The 24951-nt window shown below is 36.8% G+C and overlaps 1 protein-coding gene across 1 annotated transcript in view; it reads left to right on the top strand.

Annotated features, from left to right (window-relative positions):
* Positions 1-943: 943 nt before the first annotated feature.
* The window catches only part of HCN1 (hyperpolarization activated cyclic nucleotide gated potassium channel 1), a 162704-nt gene continuing 138696 nt past the window's right edge, over positions 944-24951 (top strand). The window contains exon 1 of the mRNA XM_066181128.1: positions 944-1017. Within this exon, the coding sequence (XP_066037225.1) occupies positions 1000-1017 (18 nt within the window). The 5' untranslated portion in view covers positions 944-999. The remainder of the gene's footprint in view (positions 1018-24951) is intronic.

Below are 24951 nucleotides of genomic sequence, written 5' to 3'. Positions count from 1 at the left end.
CAGTACAAGTTGAGTGGCAATTTTGAATAAATTAGCTGAAAGTAGGACAGTTTTTTATTGCTTTTTAGAGATACATGAACCAAATATGAGTTGCCTGCCTCTTAAGGAGTGAGAGGAGGATACTTGTTAAGTAACTTGAGTGGAAAGTCCACCTTCTTTTACTGGCACAAAATCTCTGAATTCTGCAACGAATCCTCTGTATTGATGTCTTCTGCCATCCTACAGTTAAGAAGATGGAAGTACAAGGTAGGAGAAAATTCCCAGTTCTAGAGGAAGGGAAACTGAAACACTTTTTTTCCTTTTTCCTTTTTCTTTTTTTCCTTTTTTTTTTCTTTTTTCTTTTCTTTCTTTTTTCTTTTCTTTTTTTTTCCTTTCGTGGAATGTTATGCTTGGAAAATGCCTCATGTATAAATTAATAAATTGGTGTCCTCCCACTCTCCCACTTGAAGTGCATGGCTGGGGTCACATCCAGATTTGCTTGAGTGTTCCTCTTTGTTCTGCAGTCTTCCCTATCAGATCATGATGACCAGCTGTGGTCAATAAGTGCTTGGCATGTGCTGACCAACACCATCTCTATTTAATCTACAGGGGAAAAAGAAAGACCCAAACATGGTGTTTGGTTGTCCTTTGAACTGAAGAATCTAGGAGTGCTCCTTGCTCAGCATTGCTGTAGTAGATGAACTCTCCAGCTATATCAGAGCAGAGGGCTGCTCAGGCCCTGTTCCACTGAGGGAATGTGTTGTGCTAGATGTCAGCTCATTCCCGGGTGAGACTTGCAGTGCTGGTATTCCTCCCTAATTCAGTTGGGATGTTGGCTCATGGATAGTCTGTTTCTATGACAGTGAGGTGTTTTATTTGCAGAGTGCCAGAACCTGGACTACTAGCCCTTTTTTTTCCACTTAAAATTAGAGAGGGTAAAGGCAGTTTCTTTGAGACTGTTGAGGAGGATGATGCTATGTCTTGATAATGCAGTTATGGTTTGCTAAATAGAATTTGCATATGTGGATAGAACTGAAGGTAAGTTACATAAATGAGAAGAAAAGATACCTGAATTCTAACATAAGGTGTTATACAATATAAATGAACATGTGAATCAAAAAATTTTTCAGCAGTCTCATACATATATGTAAGCCACAATGCTGTTGGTTTTTTTTTTTTGACTTGTAACTTACAAGGCTATTTTCTGTGTTTTCCTGAACAGAGCACCCAATACAATCTCTACAAAAGTGGTGGTGTTCCAGATAGAAAATTATGATGGCTCTTGTTTCGTGTAAACCTTTTTGTTTACATGAAATTATGCATATTTTAACATTAGGTGGATAAATTGTGTTCAGTTGTGCAATATTTTTTAAGGAAAAATGTCAAGATAAATTATTTGTTTGAGAAATGTATGTATCACTGCAGATAAAGCAGACATCTGTAAACATCACTGACAAAAAAAGTCAAGTTTATTATTTTTCACTCTTTCAAATTCTGAGCAACTGTAGGCAAATACAAATAATGGATAGGGACAATTGGAAGGCATTATTATCCATGGTGTCCTAATAATAGAATACTAACTGTTGAAAAAGATCAGCACATTTGTAGAGCAGGCAATTACTGAAATGCAAGCAAGACACTGAGTATTATGGTTTTTAATTTCCTACTTTATGGTCTAGGCATAATCACTTTCATAGAAAGAATAATCCATTCCTCTAGAGAGTAAATAGGAAGTGTAATGAGTGTAAAGTTTCTTCCTTCATCGTTCTACCCCATTTTTAAGACTATGCAAACTGAGCTGCTTTTCTTCTGTGCCTACATTGGGAGAGTAATTGTGTGGTGGTGATGCTTTCCCTGGGAGATAAACCAGGGAAATGTAGAACATAGCCTGAGATAAATTTCCCTGAACTGGATGATAATGTTTTCTTCTTTATGTAAGTGTTTTCCTGGCATCTGTGGTTTTGTTCCTGGGGGACTTGGCTGTAGATCCAAGAAGGTGGGTTCACCCTTGCAGTAAAATTTTTAGATAATGCCAGTCAATCACTTTTGAAAATTATCAGAACAGTGTCAGCATGTCTTTGACACTTAAGTATAACACAGGTTTTTAGCAGATTTTTTTTTTAAAGTAAAATTCATTGTTCACTATTTCTAAGCTATTCTGGCAATAATGCTTTTTTTTTGCACTTGCTAGACCTTCACTTGCTAGAACTTGCACATACTATCCTTGGCTGCTGATATGTAAAAAAAAATAGTCTCCTTCCATCCTAAGGTTTTAGCAGAAGCAGAAAACGCACTCAGCTTTACAGGATAATGGCCTGCTGGATCGGGCAAGGGGGTAGGTCAGGAATGTTCAGCCCTCTTGCAAGACAGAGCTGCTGGCTGCTCCCCACATTGTCCTGCTCCCTCCCTGGAGCTGAGGAGGCGTTGGAGGAGGTGCTGACAGCCAAAGAGCTGGTTGGGCAGCCCATGGTCTGCATCGTGGTTCAGCATTTGGACACTCTGATACTGCAGGGCCCTTCCCACAGCTAGGGCACGGATTACAAGATCCCTTTGATTCCTGCAGTGATGAGACAAAAAAAGAACGTGTGAATGGGATTTTGCAGTTCTTCTCCAATGTGTTTTTAAAAATTGTACGAATTTCACCAGAATGACAGTTGTAGTTTTGTTCCTTGCAGGTTGAACACAATTAATTCGGGTATCTCTGCATTTTCAATTTGTATTAATAGTGACCAGTACAGAATCACTGTTTAACTTAGATTATTCAGCAACAGTATTTGAACTAAAAGGTACTTCTACCTTGTCACTAATGCCTTGTAGAATCCTTTCCGTCTTTGGTTTTTTTGTAATACCTACAGATCTTTGTGAGTAAAGAAGTCAGTCATTTTCTTTATGCAGTTGCTGAGGAAGAAACAGGGATATTTTATGATCATTTTATGCTGCCTTAAAAATACTTACTTTTAAACTAAATTTTTGAAACACACATTTGAAGCCAGGTTGCTGGCCTCCAGTCTGCATGGTAAAAGATGGCCGGCTAACAGCTGAAATGGGAGACATATAATCCTGTAATAATTCTTAATATACTATGTATTGATACGTCTATTAAAGAAAGCAACAAGATGTCTTTACAGTGTATCATTGCTATCTGAAAACTGTAGAATAAATTATACAATTAAAAATTATTTAGAAAAGTGTATCTGTAGAAAGTGGCTATGAAAAATTTTAACATTTTCCTACCATTTGCCTACAAAGGGGAATTTTAATTTTTAAATTAAGTAATCATTTATTAAAGGGTGAAAAGATGATTCGTTAGATTTCCATTTAATATAATTCTATGTTCTACTTTGAGAAGAAAATTCAGTTTAATGAACAGGTTTTAAAATAAAACTCCCAAGCCCACCACTTTATTGTCTTGGTTCTCTTATGTGCAGAGCATTGTGCAGGTGAAATTTTGTGGGATTTTGTAGGAGAGCTCTGGTTTTCTTGTAAAGGTCTGAGAGGTAGAAAATGGAGGTATCTGGAGAACTTGTGCTGGGCTGTGCTTATTAGACCATCTATACAGTGTCGCTTTTATTTATTTATTCTCCCAGTGAGTCATGTCCCTGTGCTCATATGGGCATTCTGTTGAATAAATCAGGACTGAAATAATACAGAATTCACTGCGTGTCAATAGGTCAAGGATCATGTTCGGATTTTGATCAAATTTGACAACCTTCTAATACAGTAAAATACCCGTGACACTACTCTTTTAAGTAGGTTTCTGTTGTTGGCTGCCATTGAGGACAGTGGAATGTGTTTTAAGAGGTAATTAGGCAAAAAAGTCTCTTTTAAATGAGTAAAATGGCCTGAATTTACCATTTAGCGGGTAAGATGCAACTCTATAAACCTATTTAGAGAGGGTTGAGGAGCTGAGATGGCATGTAGAAATGGCTCTACCATTTGCACGTTCTATTAAATGAGTTATTTCTAACCTGAATCTCATGAAGATTCCAAGTAAATGGTAATATTCCACATATATATGATTGAAATGTAGTTGTGACCTGGAAAAAAATCAGGGAAATCACCTAATTCAGAGATTGTCAGTGCTCCTTGCTTCCAAGCAGAAATGAAGGCTGTGGTTGAACTGTTGATCTCATCTCACCACACTACTGGAAAGATGCTCCATTTCTCACCATTTTCTCCTTTTTAACCTCGGCTAGTGTTTTGCTGTGATCTTTCCATGTATTTAAGCTCATAGCATTTTTGTTGTTACTTTTTATCTTAAAACACGTGTTTTTTCCCCATCCCCTCTTTCAGAACCAATGGGCTTAAGTATGCATCTACCTAAGTTAGTACGGTGTCTTGTAGTTGCACTTCCTTTCTTTCCAGTAAATGTCCCAGCTTGTTACCTGGCAGAAGCTGCTGCCACGTGGTGTATTTGGTGTCATTTCAGTCTTGGCGTTGTGTGACAAAATGGTATGCAATACCTGAGATCCTGCTTTGAATCCAAGTGGATTGTCCCAGGTGAGCAGCTGTGGGAGTGGAGCCCTGTGTATGCATGAGAGAAACCCATCTCTCAAAAAATAAAAATTTTGAAGGTTAATTATGATATCATTGCTGTAATCTTTGCCAGAACCATATACCTTGTTCAATTGAACTGCCTATAGAACAGAGGAAATATGTGACTATCAACCCTCCTCTGTGCAAAGAACCCCAACGAAAACTAAACCAAACCCCTCACACCAAACAAAATAGAGAAAACTCCAAGAAACAGCACAAATCCAGAACACAAGAGAAAAATGGTTGTTCAGACAAGTGTGTATGTACATATTTCTGTGAATATGTCCTCAAGTGTGAAGGTTCCTAACCTTCACTGCACCTTTCAATAGAAACACTTCACTCTGTATGTCTGAAAAGAAAATTAACCTATTACAATTTTTATCTCTCTGGATTAATTCTCCATGCATCATGTACTCAGTTTACCTTAAGTGACTGCTAGTATTCAAAGATTCATGACAAGAAGGCAGTCCTTTATCTCAACTAAAAACTGAAAGTTTCATTGTTGAGTTGATACATCTGTTATACTGTAAAGATAGTGACATACAGAATTTATGGCCAGAAGTTGAACCTGGAGAGCAAATATTGCTGTGCATAGTTTAAAATTAATCTCTTTTCAAGAGTACCTTCCTGTGGGATTTCCAAAGCACATTATTGAAAACCATATAGCAGTTCTCATTGGAGTGATTGATTTTTCTCTTAACCAAAGGCATGAATTACATCTTCATCTGTCTCAAAAATAGTTAGGCATCCCACATGAGAATTGTTTCCCAGCTGGTGAAATATAATGTCAGATGTGTTTTAAAAAGGAAATGGAAAAAAATGCATCTGAAATGTAGTTTCAACAGGCAAGAGGTAACTTCTAGAACTGCCTAGTTTTGCATACCAGGAAATTTTAAAATACTGAACCCAAGCAAGTAGGCTGAATTTTTTTGCAAAGAATTTCAGATGAATTAAGCAAAACACTGTTTCATCTCCACTGTCAGTCACATGAACTTTTTTTTTCCTATCACTTAAGTTTGCCCAGGACAAAATCAACCTCTACCATAAAGGTGTTTTTCTCTTTTTCCTTTTTCCTGTGTGTCAGTTTTGGTTAACTTAATACACAGTATGGCCCACTTTAGATATATATTTATGTTTCTGGTAACACTTGCATATCACAAATATGTATATTTATTGGTCTTTTGAAAATAATTCCTAAAAAATCAGTCTTTTTTGAGGCATTCTTGATGGGTATAGTAACTGCAAGACACAAGAAATGAGGGTGTCAGAGGTTTGTATGACTACAGTTAATATCAACACTGTAACCTTTTTCATTGAAGTAAATCCATTCAGAGATATCTCATTTAATAGATAAAAAAAAAATTGCGAAACAAATTTCAGTAGAACTTCATGTGCTTTCTTCCTTTTCATTTTACTTCCAATTGTTACTCCTATGGAAGGTGTCTAAAGTGAACATGGTTCTGAAAAACAGCTGAAGACCTGAAGTCTGCAGCTAAATTGTAATTTTAAAACTACATGGGTCTGTATTAACCTAGAGCTAAGACTTTAAAATAATTGTAACAGTACATTAGGGCATTATTTATTATAAACACAATATTTTTATTTAAGCTCTCAGCCTTATGTAGTGAATCGGTTTCTTTCTCATAGATTTGAACAGACAATGAAAGAAAAATGGTCAGTTCAATATTTTGAACTGCCCTGAAATGCAAAAGGAAGCATATATAGTTAAAGTTTTTCCTTCTTTGTGAATTATTTCAGTACAGAACTCTGTTTCTCTTCTCATTTAAAAAGTTCTACATGAGTCACGATCATGGTCCCATGGATTTCTTTCCTCTTTCTTTAAACATTTGGGGGTTTTGTTGTTGTTTTCTTTATTGTCATTTTTTTTCCTGATACGATGAATATGATAATGGTCTCTAGAAGTGGTGATTATCAGCTCATTTAGAATTAGAAAATTTAGCCCAGTGGTGGATTTTCATCTGAGTAGTGCAATATAATTCCCCACGAATTAAAAAAGAGTAACTTTTTGCTGAGTCATAACAGAGGTATGTCATGAGATATTTAAGTTGGAATGGCAGGGTTATTATACATACTTGAAGAGTCTTCTTTTACTTCATCTTTTTTGATCTTTTGACCTAAGGTTCTTGAAGCAGCCGTGCAGTTATAGCTTTGTGCTCAGGTGCTAAATATACTTCAAAATTTCATTACTATATTAACTCTTATGCATCTTACAGCTAGGGAAGATGAGGACAGGCAAAAGGGAAAAATCTGACAGGAGAGGGCAAACCATCTGATGCTCATTTTTCTTCAGAACTGGTCCTTCTTGTTACCTGCTGCTGTCTAGAAAACTGATAGAAAAAAGCTCATCTGTCATACCTTCATGACTGTCATCTTTTATTTTTAGCTATGTGAAAATATGCAGGTGATGTGACTGGTGGTATCACAGACCTGATCGAATTTCTTCCACTACTCTATACCCACTTTGTCACTGGAAACTGTATACTCCATTTGTTTCTCTCCTGACTGTGTTCTTGTCATTGCAAGTATTCAGCAGAATCAGTATGGTAAGAAACAAGACTGGTGGCACCTCACAAGACAATCTCTTTCTGAATTTCAGAGAGAGAAAGTGTGTTCAGTGCAATTTCTATTCAATTTGTTGGATAGTGGTTTTATTAATTTTATGTGTAAATATTTTTCACTATATTTTTATATTATTATGGAAACAATAGCAGAATTTTACAGAAAACCTATCTATATCTGGGTAGTTTGGGCAGTTTAGTACACTAGAGGAATTTTGACTGGAAATCACAAAGTCTGATATTTTCTGTCGTGACTTCTTGATCGCTTTGTACTCTTCACCTAGCCTTAGTTTTGTTTTCACTTTTTGGGGGGTTTTTTTGGTTTTTTGGGGTTTTTTTGGGTTGGGTTTGGTTTGGTTTGGTTTGGTTTGGTTCCCCCCCCCCCCCCCCCCCATTTCCTTAACAGTCACCATCTTTTTGATCTGTGTTTATGTTTTGGGATTCCAGTTTTGGCATGCATCTCCAGGTAGTATTATTATCATGTAATACTTCAATAATTAGTAATAATTAGTAAAAATGAATATTCTCACTGCTTATGAAGCCTGGTCAATTGCCTTGTTCTAGTTCTTGAGTGTTCATGACTCTTTAGTTGTCTGGACTCCTTAGGGCAGTTTGGGACAGGTATAGAAGCAGATTTCCAGCTACCTAGAGGACATCAGTAGAGTCAGATACACACAGACTCCATCAGGCAGGAGTAAACAGCAGCTGAGGTGCTGTTGTGATCACTACACTTTGGGACTGAATTGTTGCAAGTGCAGTATTTGCACCATTCCTCCCTCTCCATTTGCACGTATTTAACATTTTGCATGTCTAGTATTCAGAAGGTTAACAGGGTAGGGAGATAAAATTTTGGGGCCTGGCATTTTTCTTTTCACTGAATGACTTATAATTGAAAATATGATTTTCAATCAGGAATGCTGATATATAAATAAATATTTTTCAGGATTTTCACATTTCTGATGTTTTACATGGATAAAGTTTATCCAACTGTATTTTATTTTTAAACTGAGCTGCAGATATACTTGAGTGACCTCTAGCTGAAAAATATGCCTTCAGACATTTGTCCTGCAATATCTTTTCAGTCCCACACCTCTTCTGTTATGTTGTTGTCTTGGGAAGACACAGGGCCTGTGCTCTGTGCTCACAGGCAGTGGCTCTGGAGCATTGGAGCCTGCTACTGGATTAGTAGCTCTGTGTCCCTCAAGTATAACTGAAGATGGAAAATATGAGAGGTTTTAGTGACCATTTTTACTTAGGCTAGTACAAATAAGCATACCAAGAAGACATATGCTCCAGGTTTTTTCTTACACTTGGAAACAAGAGAGAAAACTGGTTTTCTAAACTTGCCATATATGCTGAGTTAAATGAGAGTTTTTGCAAGCTGTTCAAGATGAAAGCTGCAGGATGTAAAATTGTTCCACTCCTGAAGTTTATTCCTAGTTACAAATTCTCCCTTATAGTATCAGTGCTTTAATTTATGAAAGGAAACAAACCCAAGTCCACTGTATCATCCACTAATGTCTTGAAGAAGATAATCCCTTCCTTCCTTGGTCTGAAGGGCTTCAGGCAGGGTTGGCATGGGACAAAATTGGCACTGGCACACTGCCCTACCTGACCTGATTTGATTCCTTGTGCCAGACTGAGCACCTAATGGAGCGGGTGGGAGCACTCGTACTGATGGAGAGGCAGCAAGGCTGTGTGTGGGTTTTGTGGAATGGCTGCTCCATGACATGGAGAAAGGGCAGCCCTGACATTTCCCATTGACTAGCTGTCAGCAGATACGCATTTCCTGTTACATTTCTGGGCAGCACCATCTGAAGTGTCCATCTTTTTCCAAACATTGGGCAGGGAGCACAAACACCCATTAATCACTGAAAAGCAAACACGTCAAAATCAGGACTTTCTTAGGCTTGGCTATTAGAGCTACTCTCAAGCTCCTGGCCAGTGATAGCATTGAATTTACTTGTCTGCAGGAGAAATAGGGTGCATGATCTGGTGAGAATGGAAAGCTGGAGCTCCATTAGTTTTACCTTTTAATATTTTGAATTCAGTGACCCCCATCTCTGAGTTCATCTCAGCTGAATTCAGTGAGGTTGCACCAGTGAAAATTTGAGAATTTTCCATTTTACTGGTGGAAGTTCTGGAGTCTCCTTAGGACTTGGTTTGGTGACTCATTTCATTCACTTGCAAGTGGAAAAATAGATAGGTCTGTTGAAAATCTCTTTTAAATGTGGAACAGAAGAACATATCTGACCTTTTAAAACTTTTATTTTAAAGCTGCTGTTCAGTTTAAGTGTGGAACATATTTCATGTTCCATGCCAGAGCTTTGCAGGAATACTGCTAGCATTCAGTTACCTTAAATGATAGTCTCAGACTATTTCTAGAGTAGCAGGGAAAGACTGGTTCTAACTCTTCACAGTGTTTTTCATTGCAGATCAAGTATTTGTACATGAAAACAGTTATGTATTGTGTGTTATACTTTTTGAGAGAATTCTCATAGATCTATTGAGTTTTGGGAGAACTGTTCAGCTCACAAGTGTTGATAAAAACCACAATGTAGGTAGAACAAAATAAATTATAGTAGCTCTTAAATGGATAGAGCTACTTCAGAAGGATCATATGATTTGGCCCATTACTAGACTCTCAATCTTCTTGTTATTATGACAGGTTTAGAAAAAAAAATCAAATAGAAAAAGAGCATTTTAATGAGCCTGTTATCCTTAACTACACATTGTGAAGTTTTATTACGATACATAAAAGAGAAGTGTTTCTGTAGGAGCTTGGTGACTTAATCTACTTACTGGTTGAAACTGTGATGACATAAACTATTGGTAGCTGAAAAAATGACAAAAGGTAGTCTAACATTTACACAGATCTGCTGCCTGTATATCTAATCAGGATAAGAAAAAACAGTGAGCCAAAATGGCTCAGGAAAATGAAGCATGGCATTAAAAAGTCTAGAGTAAAAAAATCTGCATACCTTCAGAGAAATGCCTGACATGACATGTCTTTTATTTCATACTATTCTTCAAAATTTGTTTCTACCCTGAATAACACCTTTGTAATTCAAAGTACTGTCTTTGCTGGCATGTAAAGATATTGTGCTTTAGCTTTTTGTCATGCTAAGTGCACCAGCATCAATAAAGGCTGCTATTCTATCTGTTGTCAGTTAATGTTTCTTTCAAAGTTTACAATTTCTTCAACTGAAATCCACTTTCAAAGAGTTTCGCATTGTGAATTGTGCACTTCTCTTGTGACATGGGGTGGTTTTGCTTGTTCCATGAAACATCAACAACTTTCAAGGATTTTTTTCCCCAAAGTGACATTTATTCAGAGTTCTTGATTTGCCACATTTTTCCCTCATTCCTTGAAGGAGCAGAGCAGGAGTTATCTGTGGAATTCCAGAGCTGATATTCCTAAAATTAGACAGCTGAAGATTTCTCTTTTGCTTTTTTGCTATAGTGTCCTTGGCATATAAAGATGCATTGTAAGGTGTAAGGTTATATTGTCCTGTCTCAGCTAATTTCTAGACAGTCAGCACTTTTTAAATTGGGAACCAGTTGGAGTTTGGCATTCTCAGGGTAACACACATTGGCTTATAACCTTGACATAGTTGACAGCAATTCAGAATCATATTAAATGTATACTATATAAATTGTACATTTTTCTATAAATTATATATGAAATGTGTAAAAGTGCTTGCATTTAATTGTTGTCAATGGTCTCCCTGATGCTATAGCACCATTCTTAGCAAAGTGTTACAAATTCACTTTGTACTATGCCTTTTTAGGTGTGCCATTGATAAGAGGTTGTGAGGCTCAGCAGTCACCAAAAAGGATCTCTAAATTGTTCTTTCTCTTTGTAGTGCAGATTAGCTACCACAGATCCTGATTCACCAGTATTCACGTCTATCCTTTTTATCCTGTTTATTTCTATAAAATCAATGGGGGTACAGCAACCTCTGTACCTACCACGGTGCACGTTTTTAAGAACTTGAATAGGCTCTTACAGACAAGCCCTTCTTGATGCTCTGCTGGTCTTGCTCCCTTGTGCCCACATCAAACCCGTTGTTAAATGTACCCCGCTTTATATTGCTTTGAGACTGCTGCAGTTCTTAGGCAAGTAGATTTATCCCCCGTTTCCTTTGCTTGCAGCTGTTAGGGAGCTGCTGTATGCCTCAGATCATCTTTCTGTTATGTTTCTGTGAGCACTGTCTAATGCCAGCCGAGTCAATTTTGTTTCATAACTCTTATTTCTGAAGCTCCTTAAAACTGATATGTTTGATTTTGTTTTTTTTTCTTTCAGAGTAGTATGTAATATGAATTTTTTTTTATTAAGGGATGAGGTTTCTTATTATTTGTTAAAGACTTTTTAAAGACATACAAGTTTTAATGAAGTTGTAATATATTCAGTTCTGCTGGGGAGCATCGTTGCTTTCTACAGCCTTCCTTTTGGAGAATTTTACAGACTTTTAGGTTTCACAGCTGAAACATGGCATACTTTGAAGATAGTTTGAAGGATTGAATCTGAATATATCAAATTCTAAATAGAAGACAGGCTTCAAGTCCTTTTAACAACCTGTATTTCTGAAATGACATATCACCTGCCATGTACTATTTCATAAAGAGCTTTCTCAGAGTTTCAAAAACAAGTTAATTTTTGTTGGTTTGAGTATTTTTTTTTATAATGCCTTAAATTAATTGACTCTGTGCATTCAAGATACAGTTATCAAGGAATCCATTGAATAAGCGTAGGGAGGGAGGGAACACCGGGAAACTCCCAGAGGGTCTGTATGCTGTTAATTTCCTTGAAGATGCTTCATGATTAGTGCTTTTCTTTGAAATTCCATGATTGATATAAAAATGTCCAAAATAATGATATCAACTCTGCTGGGTGGTTACAAGGACAGAAAGCTTCATTTCTTGGAAAAAACATACTTAAAATTAGTAATATTTTTTTTGTCTGTTGGGAATTTTATGTTCCATGTATGTAACTTGCTTAGATTTGGATGTTATTGTGTCCACACATTCATTTTCTTTGGGAGAAGGTGGTAGGGAGGTAAGCAAAGAAGGGAAAATTCCACTGTTAGATGATTAAATATGCCTTATCTATTAGTAGGGATTTTCTTTTCTTGTTCTGCTATTTTTATGCACTATAGATAGTTCCAGTAACAGCAGTAGCGATGTCTGACCTTGTGTTGTAACACACCCAAGTGGTATGCCAATCTTGCCTTCATTTTGGCAGTGAGAGGTTAAGGCTCTAGGATAATTAGAGTTGGCATTTTCTGCAAATTGTGAGCTTTCACAGCCGATGCCAATTCATGTTGCTAAAAATAATAATAATTAGAAAAAAAAAAGAGTAACGCTACCAATGACAGCTATTTAGTGTGGAAAAATCTCAGATCTGGATATTTTTCATCGATGTGAGGGGGAAAAGGGAAAGAGAGAGAGAGAGATATGCCAAAAAGAATAATGTTCAGTAAATGAGATAACTCCTCTTGAGCACAGGAAAATCAGACAAAGTCCCTGCCTGTATATCCTCCTATACCCCCTACTGAGTGGTCCCAGTTATCAGATGACTGCGTACTCCCTTTTTGATCTATTGAAGTGGTTCCATTTTGTTCTTAGGAAATAATTAATCTATTTCTTATCTCAAGTAAGAGGTCTGGCCTCGAGGCTCCACAGGAGAAATTCCTCTGTATTTGTTTTTTATTACATTGCAGAAATGTCTTGGACTTGTTAACAGTACAGATAAAAATGTGTTTTGTTTGAAGCTGTAGAGACTTTTGAGAAGAGGACAACTTTCTGCCTCATTCCTAAAGACATGCAGATGGTATGTCTGCATATAAATTTTTCCAAAGTTTCAGTAGCAAATTGAAGCTAATATGTTTATTAACTCTTCTGCCTTTTTTTTTTTATTTAAATCTTATAGCCATTGAAAATTAACTTTTCTCTATTTGCCTTCCTGAGCCTTGACAGTTGTCACATTACTCTAAGGTGTTTATAGCCACTGGTGACAGAATTGCTTTTAAAATGTCAGTGCTGGCAGCTCATGAAAAAGTTATTATTAACAGCTGCTCTTTGCTGAGAAAATGGTCAACGCAAATGCACTGTAATATTTCTGTTTCTGTCTATTATTATTCAACTCTGTAAAGTGCTCATGATTTTTGATATGTTTGCATGGAATGTTTGATTACCCCCCACTCCTCATCCGCTTTAAGAGGCAATGCTATTTTGTTAGCTCAGAGCTCATTTTTGTCATTTATAACCGCAAAGGTAAATTTGTTAGTTTGGAAAAATAAATTAGTGCAATATATTTACCTTTATGTATCCACAGGTAGAAGACATATGTGCACGTTATATTCAGAGTGCAATCTAATCATGAGGAAAAACAATATAAGAAGAAGTTACTTATGACATTTTATAGTGATAGTTTTCTTAATGCAAATTTGTGATTATTTATTATTTCAGTAGATTCTAAATGAAAGTTTGGGGGTTTTTAGTCCTTTAGAGGATGATGACAAAGACATCTCAGTGAATGAAGGAACACAATTCAGGATGTGACTTTAAGAGACCCTTAAGCAGCTGGGGTTGTGTGACAATGTCTTGTTCAGCATTTCTGTTTTGTAAAGAACTTTGTGATTTTGAAACTCTCTTTGCTTCAATAAAGACCAAAATACAATAATGCCAAGTTTAATAATGCCTCCCCAAAAGGAAGGAAACAAAAAACAATATTCTTCAGTTAAGATGGACTATTTTAGCGTGACAAAGTCAAAACATTTGATTTCACCTTTATTTTTCATTTCCAAAATTATATAAACAGTTGTTACAATTTTAGTTGTAATTGAGAGATGGGATATTTCAACCTTGTCAAGTCCTTAACTTCTTTCTTCCTCCTCCTCCTCCTCCAAAAAACGTTGGAAGAAGTGGGGTTCTTTCCTTTTGAAAGAAATGTGCTTCCCAATCTGAAATGTATGTATTTTTATATCAGATATACTACTGAGTTACATAAAATCATAACAGATTTTTATGCAGACTAAGATTGGCGACCATGCATTTGCTGAAATAGAATGACTCATTTTCAGGAACAGATAAAGCCATTATACTGCCTGGAACACTCTTGATGCTGTCTGGCTTTTCCTTTTCAATTACAGCATACATTATTTAACAGTTTTTCTCTTCTTAAGGTCATACCTTCTCTGCTTTTTCAAGAATAAAAAGCTATCATACAAAAATTAGCATGAAGATAATATTTGGGGAAAACTTGTGATATGTAATATTTATGCTGTTAATTGGGTCAAGGATATTTCTTTTCAAAACCTGGATTCAAAATCATTCTAAATGCTTTGCCCCCAAGTGTATATACATTTGCCTTGAGCTAGGTGTGGTTGGGTAGACAGTATAAAACATAGAGGCCAGAGATGTGTAGGGTTTTGCTATTCAGCCTGGTCTATACCATGGTGACTCAGGCATATGTCCTGTGGGGCAGTCTGAAACAGGGGTCCCCCTCTGTCACCATGAAGTAAGCAATTTCCTAAACGATTATATAGAAGTTGTGGTATTGTTGTCAGGGCTAGTATCACTAGTAGTCCCTTCTTGAATCATGGTGTGATTTTTGGGGATTATCCTGTGCACAGGCAGGAGTTGGGATTGATGGTCATTTCCAGCTTGTGTTTTTCTGTGACCTGTGATTCTAAGTCAGTGAGAGGTTGATTCCTGGTGGTTTGTATTAGGCTACTCTGAGAAGACCTACCAGAGTGGTTTTCAAAGAATCAGAAGGAGAGGTAGATGATATTTTTTTTTTAATAAATACTTAAACTGTTTCAAGTAGAAAGTCAGAATAAAACTGTATGGGCTGTCACAAAACCTTACATATCTTGATGTTTTATTGTGACATTCAAAGAACCTAAGGAGAAAGGCAGCAGCTTTAATAGGACTTCAGCCCTTATAAATTAATCCTGAAGTTTTATATGATCTTCATCACCATACCGAATTTTCTTTCAGGTGAAGTGACAATATCCCTGCCAGCAGGGGATGATTGTGTGGTATTTCTGGAGCATACTGGTGCATGCTCTCTACTCAGTTATTAGTTTTGCCGTGATGTCAAGTAACACTGAAAATGATGTAAAGTTGAAAAACTTTATGGAGTAATTTAGTTAAGGCTAAATTATGTATTTACTAATGCACCAGGCTTCAAACTCAGTAGATTTCTACTTTCTTGTGTTTTGCTTGACACTGGATATCATCATATTGGTATTATTTTATGTTGTCTTTTAGATTGCATTTGAGTACACTTTGTTAGCATAGAGGTCACACTATTATGTAAGTAAAGTATGGTGGTACGGAAACTAGACAGTCTGGGAAAAGAAAAAAAGACTTTAGGAAATAAATAGTGCTTCAGACATAAATAACCAGAGGCATTCCACAAGGTCCAGGTCAGGTAAGTGCTGTAGGTGTAGGTAATCCTACCTGCAGACAGTCTGATCTCTTGGAGTGCTTCCAGATCATGCTTCCAGGGACATACTGAGAGTTGTGTCCTCAACCTGAGCTTTACTTTTTATCTCTTTAACTCTCTTCACTTGTTTGGTTTTGATGCAAGGTTGGCTTTGAATCTTCATGCTCTTATGGTTTTAGATTTCTTTGTTTCAATATTATTGCAGGAATAAGACTTTTAGTGGTTTTGTACAATGTTGTTTTTTCCTCTTATTTTCTTTTGTTCTCTCTACTGCCTCATTCACTTTCACTGTGATGTCCTTTTCACTGGAGGATAGGAGCTGCTGTTGGCTCATTCCTTGGCTGCCTTTTACCATGAGGCTGTGGGTGGAAGTATATGATCTTGTGCTTAACACTGCTAAGAGTCAGTGAGAGAGGGTAAGCTTTTTTGATTGCGTCTCTAATTTTTTGTAAAATCAACAAGTTAGTTGCAGATTGTAAGATTTTTTTTTTTTCTATCTACTATTAACACTGAGATCCATTCACTTCTCTGTTAAGCTACAAAATTAGTTCTGAACCATAGTAAAAAAAACTCTTCATGAAGATAGCAACGTGAAAACTTGGAAAATATGTTGTCCTGATTTCTTCACAGTAGGCAGTTTTTTAGGCACCTACTATTACAAGGTGAAATTTTGTCACATCTGTTACTTGAGTTCTGAGCTTCATCATTCATCAATTTTCCAATATATGGAGTTAATCAATCTTGTGGAGGAGCAAGTGAAATGGATATGAATAAACTGAACATACTCATCAGTATTTTCATAGAAGGAATTAAAAAAGTTGCTTTAGCTCATTAAGAGACATTGGAGAGAATCAAATCTAGGTTTAGTATTGTCTGATTCAAATAGTTAAACAAAATCTAAGACCCAGATGATGAATTCTAGTTTAATAATGGGTTTAAACACACTATCACAAGACTGCAAGATGAAAAAAGCCAATATCGCAAGCAGGACATTAGAATTGCTGGTGCAGGCAACAAAGACATGCTTCAGTTTTTGTATTATAGACCATAATGCAATCTCTGCCCTTGTCTCCACTAAGTAGGACAAAGATATTCACTTCCTACACAATCCATGGACAAGTTCTTAAGAAATCTTCCATCAAAGGGTGTTCCGTATTCATTAATTGCACTATAGTCCTACCTGAAATTATTTTAGTTGATGTTGAAGTGCTCCCTCTTGCCCTTTCTCTTTCCTTTCTATTTCTTTCTCTACCTCACAAGTCATAGTTAAATAAAATCCATATTGTTTACTTCAGCATGTGGCCTTGTTTGCACCTTGATTCCTTCTGGAGGCATGTCTCACTAATCGGATAACACAAAGTCACGTTGTTCCAGGTGCAGCAGGAGTCTGCCCAGGGTTGTTACCTGCCTAGAGAGACAAATCAAGGGTAACCTTACTCATCTGTTCAGTTCACTCTAAAGAGGTTCTTCAGTACTCCCAAAGTATTTCCCTAATACATTTATTTCTATTTTTACATAGTATTACAGGCTAGACTGAATTAAATTCAGTCTGATAAAAATTACTAATTACAAGCAAATCCAAGCAAACCAAGCATAATTATAAAGCAGTGCAGAACAATTAACAGAAAACACATCCCAGTGTACCAGCAGCTCAAATACATGCTTCCTAATAATTTTACTTGTAGAGTCAATGGAATGGCACTGATAAGGCTTACAGCCTCTCAGTGAAAATAGGGAAATTATGTACTAATTGTATGCACATTTTTAATAAGTTATAAGAAAATCAAGGTTAGGTTCTGGCAACATCTTTGAAGGAGTAGCACTAGTAATTTACCTCATATCAGAGGTGTGTGGTTTTTTTTTTTTTCACCAATGTTTCTGATGCTATTATGTCATAAAAATGTAGACTTCTGTTTTTCTTGACTAACAGCAAGAGAGACATAAGGAGTATGACTGCAACTGTTCACATATTTTTGAGCCAGGAGCTGCTGTGATTTTCTTAGAAGGCAGAGGAAAAGGAAAACGTAGGTTTCACTCTGTAGCTGAAAGTTTTATTAAATAAGCCTGTCTAACATATATCTAATCTATGAAACATTTGAATTTACAAAATTAAGCTGTTGTTATTTTGTGTAACTATTCAAATAGTATAGGCTTCATCCAGAATGCATAAAACCACGAATTTTCTCTTACAATATTGCTTAACACTTTCAATTTTTGTAATGTATGTGCTTTTTATGTATGCTTTTGTTAATCAAAATTTGAAATCACATGTTAACTTATAGTACTCTATTTTTTAATTTAGTGCTTAGCACATGAGCAGTGAACACATGACTGAAATGTACACTGTTCTATTCCGAAAAGGAAACACATTTTTATGTTTTTGAAAGTAGGAATAGGTAATTTTCTAAACAACATTAGTTTATCATTAAAAAAGATGTCTAATATCCTTGTTCAAATCAGGGGAGAATGCTGCACAAGATGTAGAGAGAACCCTGTGGGGTGTCCATCTGCTTTCCTCTGTCTGAGACAAGCCAAAACTCCTCATCCAGCTATACTTAAGGATTTACACTGTCTTTGTAGCAACAGCATAGATTTTGAAGCTATAAAACTCTACAATAGTTTTCATGCCTACCGTTGTGTTGGTACAGCGTAGACTGTTATTACCTCAGATGCATTTTATTATAAGCTCTTTCTTCACGTGGAATAATTCATGGGTTCTTTATTGCTTCCTCAACTAAATGTAGCTTGTTCTAGAAATACTAATTTCTCCATCTATAAATGATTCCAGAAATGCTAGTTTCCTTATTTAATGCCTGACTGGGCTTGGTTACACTGCAGTGCAAATTTGGAGTTAGCGAGATCCACAACTAGACAAAATGGGACCTGCTGCTATTTGAAGAGCAGTCTTGTTACAGTGTAAGCATGTCTGCTTGCTTAAAGATCCTGACACACAGATCAGTCCATTTTTCCTGTAGATGAGTATTAAGCAGTCAAAATTAGTCGAAACTAATTTTCTGTGTTCACTATTTATGTGGCATTTTTTTCAAATATATTGAATAGAATCTGTTTGCTGGATTATTTTTGAAGAAAAAATCTACTGGAACAGAAAGTAAAGCTAGTCAAAATTTCAGCTGATACTGAATAAATGTGTCACGTGCTTTTATGTTTCCTGGCCAGAAAAAATCAGTCATATTTCTGGTACAAGCACTCCCAGCTATAAATAACAATTCTGTTTTCTGGTGTTCTCTAGTATGAATTTAAAATACCCTGTTCTGGCAAATTATTCCTGCAATGCAAAGAGATGGCTGTGAATAGAAGTTCAATGCATTTGACAGAAAAGCAAGGTTAATACTCCCTGAAATTATTTGTCAGTATTAAAGGCATAATGTTCTTCCTGCAGCCATTCATCTGTACTTGTCTTTTTATTCCCTGTGATACCCCTTTAATGCAGTCACTTAACCATCCTTTTCAGAATCACTTCAGTGTTTGAAATCATGAATAAAAACTGAAAAACTGGTTGCAAATCCCTACAGTGATGCCTCCTTCCCCATTTTCCCTTTGAGGAGGATATTTGGGGGATTCTGTCATAATCCATACTTTTCTTGCTACAGCATCATACCCTGAAAATATGCTGTGGTGCTGAGGAAGCTATTGCAAAGATGTCTTGAGGCAATTGGGGGAAAATGAAGACAATCTGTGTGTGGAAGGATACTGACACTACTGGAGAGCACCCAGGTTTTCAGGAATGGGGAATTCTCATCTTTTTTTTTGGTTTTGACTCCAGTACCCCAAAAGTTTTTCTTTGAATTTCTTTATGGAGGTAGCAACAGGAGTCTCCACACACTCCACTAAATTTCATGTTTTATTGCTGACATCATTCTGGTTCACTTTTGATTCAACAAGTCTAGACTAACTGTTTTTTCTGCTTTACCTAAATTTTCAATCTTGAAATCTTCTAGAAGAGGGACTGCTTTCTTTTTCTGTCTGTAATATGCCAGCACAGTTGTGTAGTGTAGTTCAGCTAGATTTTGCATTGACTATCATAATATAATTAATAATACTATTATTAACTTAGTCTGCATTCCAATAGCTCACTCACTGCGATATCACTGTAACCTCCAAGGTCATTACTTTTTGGTTTCTGTTTGTCTTAGTACCTGCAGACACAAGATCAAAGAGATACAAGATCAAAATTGTATGGACACATGGAATAAAATTCATCTGAAGAAATGTTGATGTTAACTTCTGGAAAATCATCAGCCTCCTTTAAAATTATCACAGTAAAATGATTGAGATTTTGCTGTTTGTCCCTTGTCAAAATCAGTACAGCATCTACTGATCTTTTTTTCTGTAAGAGGAACTTCAATCTGCTTTTCATAAGAACATTTATTTTAATTCAGTTATTTCTGAAAGAAAATTGATGAAAGTTCTTATATGAAATGAAAAATGTAACTTGTGTAATCACTGAGTGTTCAAGGTAAAATTTTCAAAACAATTTTTCATTGAGACTCCTAATTTTTACTTTTTTTTTCCTGTGTTGCTAATAGCAGTCCAGTATTTTGTTTTGCAAGACTAACTCTTCTGATTATGAATAATAGTGGACAATGGATATTAGAAACCAACTCTTTTTGCATCCTGGACACTGTCTCCAATTTAGGCAAAAATATCTAGAGATGCAAGAAACTACAGAACAGTAATCTGTTTTTGTCTCTATTTCTTTCTTAACAAAGTTAAACATAGACTCTTTTTTTTATCAGAGCTGAGCATTAGGCTGTTCTTTTCATTGACAGAGAGTGACTTGGAGGTACTAGTTGGCAGTTGGCTGAACATGACCCAGGGTGTGTCCAGGTCGCCTAGAAGGGGAATGGCATCCTGGCCTGGACCAGCAATGGTGTGGCCAGCCAGGAGCAGGGCTGGGATTGTCCCCCTGTGTGGGCACTGGTGGCGTGCTCCTAGAGCACTGCACTCACTTTTGTGCTACTCACTTGCAGAAGGAGTTTGATGTGATGGACCTTGTCCAGAGAAGGGCAGTGGGACTGGTGAAGGGCCTAGAAAACATGGCTTATGAGAAATGGCAGCTGGGAGTATTTAGTCTCAAGAAGAATCTTGAGAGGGACTTCATCACTCTCAACAACTACCAGAAGGGAGAGTGTAGTGAGGTGGGGAGGTGGACTTTTCTACTGTGCCTACAGTGAGAGGAAAAGAAGAAATGGTCTTAAGCTGAGACAGGAGATTCAGTCAGATCCCAGAAAAAAAAAGTATTTTCACCATTCAGCTGGTCAGACATTGGAGTATGTAACCCAGGGAGGTGTGGAGTGACCATCCCTGGGGGTGTTCAGGAGGCTTCTTGCTCTGTCCCTGAGTGATGAGGTATAGTAGTTTAGGGGTTACAGGGGCAGTGCTGGGTGAGTGGTTGGACTGGATGGTCCTGAAGGTCTTTTTTTAAACCTTGATTCTATGACTACCATCACCCCAGATCTTGCCTCAATAGGTGCAATAGGTACCTCAGTGTTCATCATCTTGGATATAAAGGTAAGGAATTTTTTTTTACCTTTTTGTCACTTACTTACTCCCTTTCCGAACTGTTCATCGTGGGGACAAGCACAGTGCCAGCAGAGGTGGTGGCCTCTCTCTACTGCCAGAACTGAGCATTTCTCACAAGAAGGTGGTGGTGCTGGTGGTGGGCAACCTCCTCCTGAGCCCAGGACTGTGCTTAAAATTATGAACATAAATTATTTCAATTCAGCTTCAAGACACTGAAGCAAAAGCTGGGCATGCATGTTAAGCCCTGGGGTATTTAGATGTTAGATATCGGCTTGATCCTGCAAGAACCTGTGTTCTGTTACAATAAGACCATGTAACACTTTGCACAACATAACTAAATGCTTAAAGTGTGGCGTGTTTCCTTTTTCGTACCTGTAGACTTCGTTTCCTGTTTAAAAAAGTTAAACATGATATCTGCAGACATAATCTGTGGTAGAATTTAGCAAGTGCATGTTGTTTTGCATAGGCAGATCTTGAGTATTGCTTAATTTGGATCTTACCTATTCAGAGGACATTTGGATTTAGCCTATAGCAGTTAGAAGTAAGTCACTGTTTATCTTCTTTCAACATTGCCTCAGGGTTTATGAAGAACATAATACTATAGTTACATATGCTTTGATGTTTTAGAAGACAAGCCATTAATGGCATACTTATGAAAGTGCATTTTAAACCACAACCAATATTTTTACAGGACACGTAAAGAGATTTGTTTAATCTGCCCTATTTTTGAAGTGATATTGCCACGTGACATAGGGTATTACTGATAGAGAACTAGATAAACACATTAGAGTAATTAACCTTCCTGGAAAGAGGGAGCTTCTGAAACTTAAACGTAATCTTCTAAAAAATAGTCACTGTTGAATTATCTGCTGAATAAAGATTATTGATATCATTATAATTTCTTTAAGGAATATTGGGATTATTTCATTTGGAGACAAGAGAATTGAAATAGAATGAAATCAAGGGAGCTGAGTCAGTCTTTTTACGGAGACTGACTCTGGAACATCTTTTTCCCTCCTATGCTTTTTATTAGCTCCATTACAAAGCAATAAGCCTAAACCAGCTAAGTTGTTACAAGAATTTGAGACTTAAATCTTAGACCTCTTAGTGAAAGGAGAACATTGTGCAGTTGTTTGTGATCTTACACATGTGACATTTCTTCTTTTTCATTTACTAAAGTAATATAGCTCTTTACAGCATTTTTTATTCAAAAATGACATGAAGCGGTTGACATTTCCAAGAGGCCTCCTGGTCAATTTTTTTTTGACATAATCATACTGACATACTAGCAGGTCTTGGTTTAGCATTTCGATGTATGATTGCAAAGAATTTAAAAACACTTCCTTTTCTCCCTAACTCTATGCTTTCATTCATTTTTCCTTCTTCAAGGACTGAAAATACTTCAGCTCTCTTGCTGCTTTTAAAATTGTTCCAGTGTCAGCTTTCCCCAAACTGATTGATTTGAAGCAATGTTCTTCTTGATACCCTTAAAAAACCCCAAATTCTACATATCAGTGTGTTTTATTTCTAATGTGAAACTGTAAGAAGTATTTCAGTAATTAGGCCAAAGCATTTTCTTGTTGTATTTTGAGCAGGCTATATTTTGCAGGACAGGTACCAGTAAAGGTTTAAAAAATTGAGCATATAATCCAGTTCCTTAGAAAGTTGCTCAGATGTTCCAGAGATTTTCCAGCTTTACTGTCTCATTCGTATACATTTCATTCAAGACTGAGTAAACTTCTGATGAAAACTGAACTTGAAACTTGCAAATGTGATCATACTTCTGCTTGTCTGGGTGTGAGTGCCACTCTTCTGTTAAAACTGTTTCTGTGAAACTGGCTGAGTGGAAAGTTACCCCCCAGTGAAAACGGAAAAAGAACTCAACATGAGGTAGCATATGACAGAGTGGGAAAAGACTTAAAAAAAACAATTTAAAGAAATTGTGTTTGTTAATTCAGTTTTGGAGGGTTTGGTAGTATTTTTTTAAGATGGAAAATAATACCATGACATTTTTGGAAGCTTGAGGAGATGCTCTAGATTTCATAAAAATAAAATACAATGTTGTGGACTATTGATAAGCCAGAATAACCTTTTTTAACCTGTCAGCACAGCAAGACAGCTAGGTGATTTTTGAAACACGTTAATATTAATTGCTAACATTGCTAATAATTACGTTAGATATCCTGGAGATTTTTAGTCTTGGAAACACCTGGTAAAATGTATCACCATGAACCTGAAAGTTACCCAGGGTATACACAGACACACTTTTTCCTTACTGCATATTTAAATGGAAAATAAAGACTCTGAAGGAGTCAATTACAAAAAAGAAGAAAAGGGAAGTCTTCCTTCCCAAATCACATGGCTAGATATTTTGTTAATATTTTGCATATGCAAGGAGACTCAGATAGGTGAACAAAAATTTTAATCATTGCTGCTCTGAATCTGTCAAATAAATGACACCAAATGCAAAATGACTACAAAAGTGTAATTGGAATTATTTTAGTTTTGGCCAAATTACTTACTATATTAACAAGCATGAGGAAGGTCCTAATTAGGAGCTCATATATTTCTCAGCAATGTTAAGGATGCCACAGACTAAGACTTAAAGGACATTTAAGATGGTGTTTACAGTTGATTCTTTTTTCAGCAAAAGGTTGGTGTTAGACTCAGGCTTGACAGATAAATATTTAAGACTTTTGACCTAACATGTAGTATGCTCTACCTTTGCATGGAGAAAATTGCAGAAAGTAAACATTACTTCAGGCATATTTAGAAGTAATTTTGCCATCCTTTGCTCATCAGAACCTTTTTTTCTGAGTAAAAGGAGGATGTGGCTGTGAGGTTTTTTATGTGTGGTCAAGAGTAGTGCTTTAATACTTTCAGTTCAAAGCTAATCTTTACTTTTGTACCTAGTCCAATTCAAAGTGTCACTTTAAATGTATGGCAAACCATTCCTCTCTGGCAGTTTGCCTCTGAACATGATCTTGGATACACACAGCAAGATCCAGAGGGTCATTTTCCTGCTGGGTCTCCTAACAGCTAGTACATTCTGAATAGTTAACACACAAGTGTTTTACAAATGTAAAAGTAAAGGATGCCAGGAATAAAAAATGAAGTCAATGTGTTCGTTGCAGCAAACAAACCTGAAAACAATAAACCCTTAGCCATTCTGTTGAGCCTCTTGCTGATCAGGTTCTGCTCCCAGCCCACACCTGAGGACCTCATCTGGGAGTCATAGCTTCAAGAAGAGTGTTGTTTGCAAAAGGGTTAATTGAGCACAGATGTTTGTTTTGTTTTACTCTTGGAACTTGCTTCATTGGCTCATATAGGAGTAAATATTTGCTCTCCAATTTTATTGATCTTTGTTTCACTTCTCTCCAAAAATATCTTCCTTTGCAGTTGGAAGCTGTTCATAAGCTGTGGTTTCACCTCTAATATCGCTACTGTTGATAACAGTTCTGATCTTTCAACTGCTGAATCTGTCAATTTTGAAATGTGGTGCTGCTCTGGTGACAGAGTCTTTATGCATTGCAAGATGTACTTAAACTTCTCCCTCAGCTGTTTAATCTTGTCGTTGAGAAGACGCGTGAACACAATGATATCTAGGTGTTGCTAGGAAAAGGCCATGCTGCCAGACACGGCAGGGCCGTGCACCTCCTGCTTTGTGGAGGTGGCTGTGAGGTCCACAGGTGAGCTGCACACCCTGGGGCCGGCAGCAGTGAGAGCCAGGAGCATCTGATGCTGTAGGGACAAGGGCACAGCTAGGAGGTGGAGGGAAGTAATCCTTCTCCTCTGTCTGACATCACATCTGGGGTGCTTTGAGACCAAATCTAGCATGCTGGGCCTAACTTTGGGTTC

The sequence above is a fragment of the Chamaea fasciata genome, unplaced genomic scaffold, assembly GCF_029207755.1.
Source record: "Chamaea fasciata isolate MVZ Bird 193981 ecotype frontalis unplaced genomic scaffold, bChaFas1.0.hap1 SCAF_4, whole genome shotgun sequence".
Taxonomy (NCBI): domain Eukaryota; kingdom Metazoa; phylum Chordata; class Aves; order Passeriformes; family Sylviidae; genus Chamaea; species Chamaea fasciata.
The sequence above is the reverse complement of the archived record's forward strand: the minus strand, read 5'-3'. Positions and strand labels throughout refer to the sequence as shown.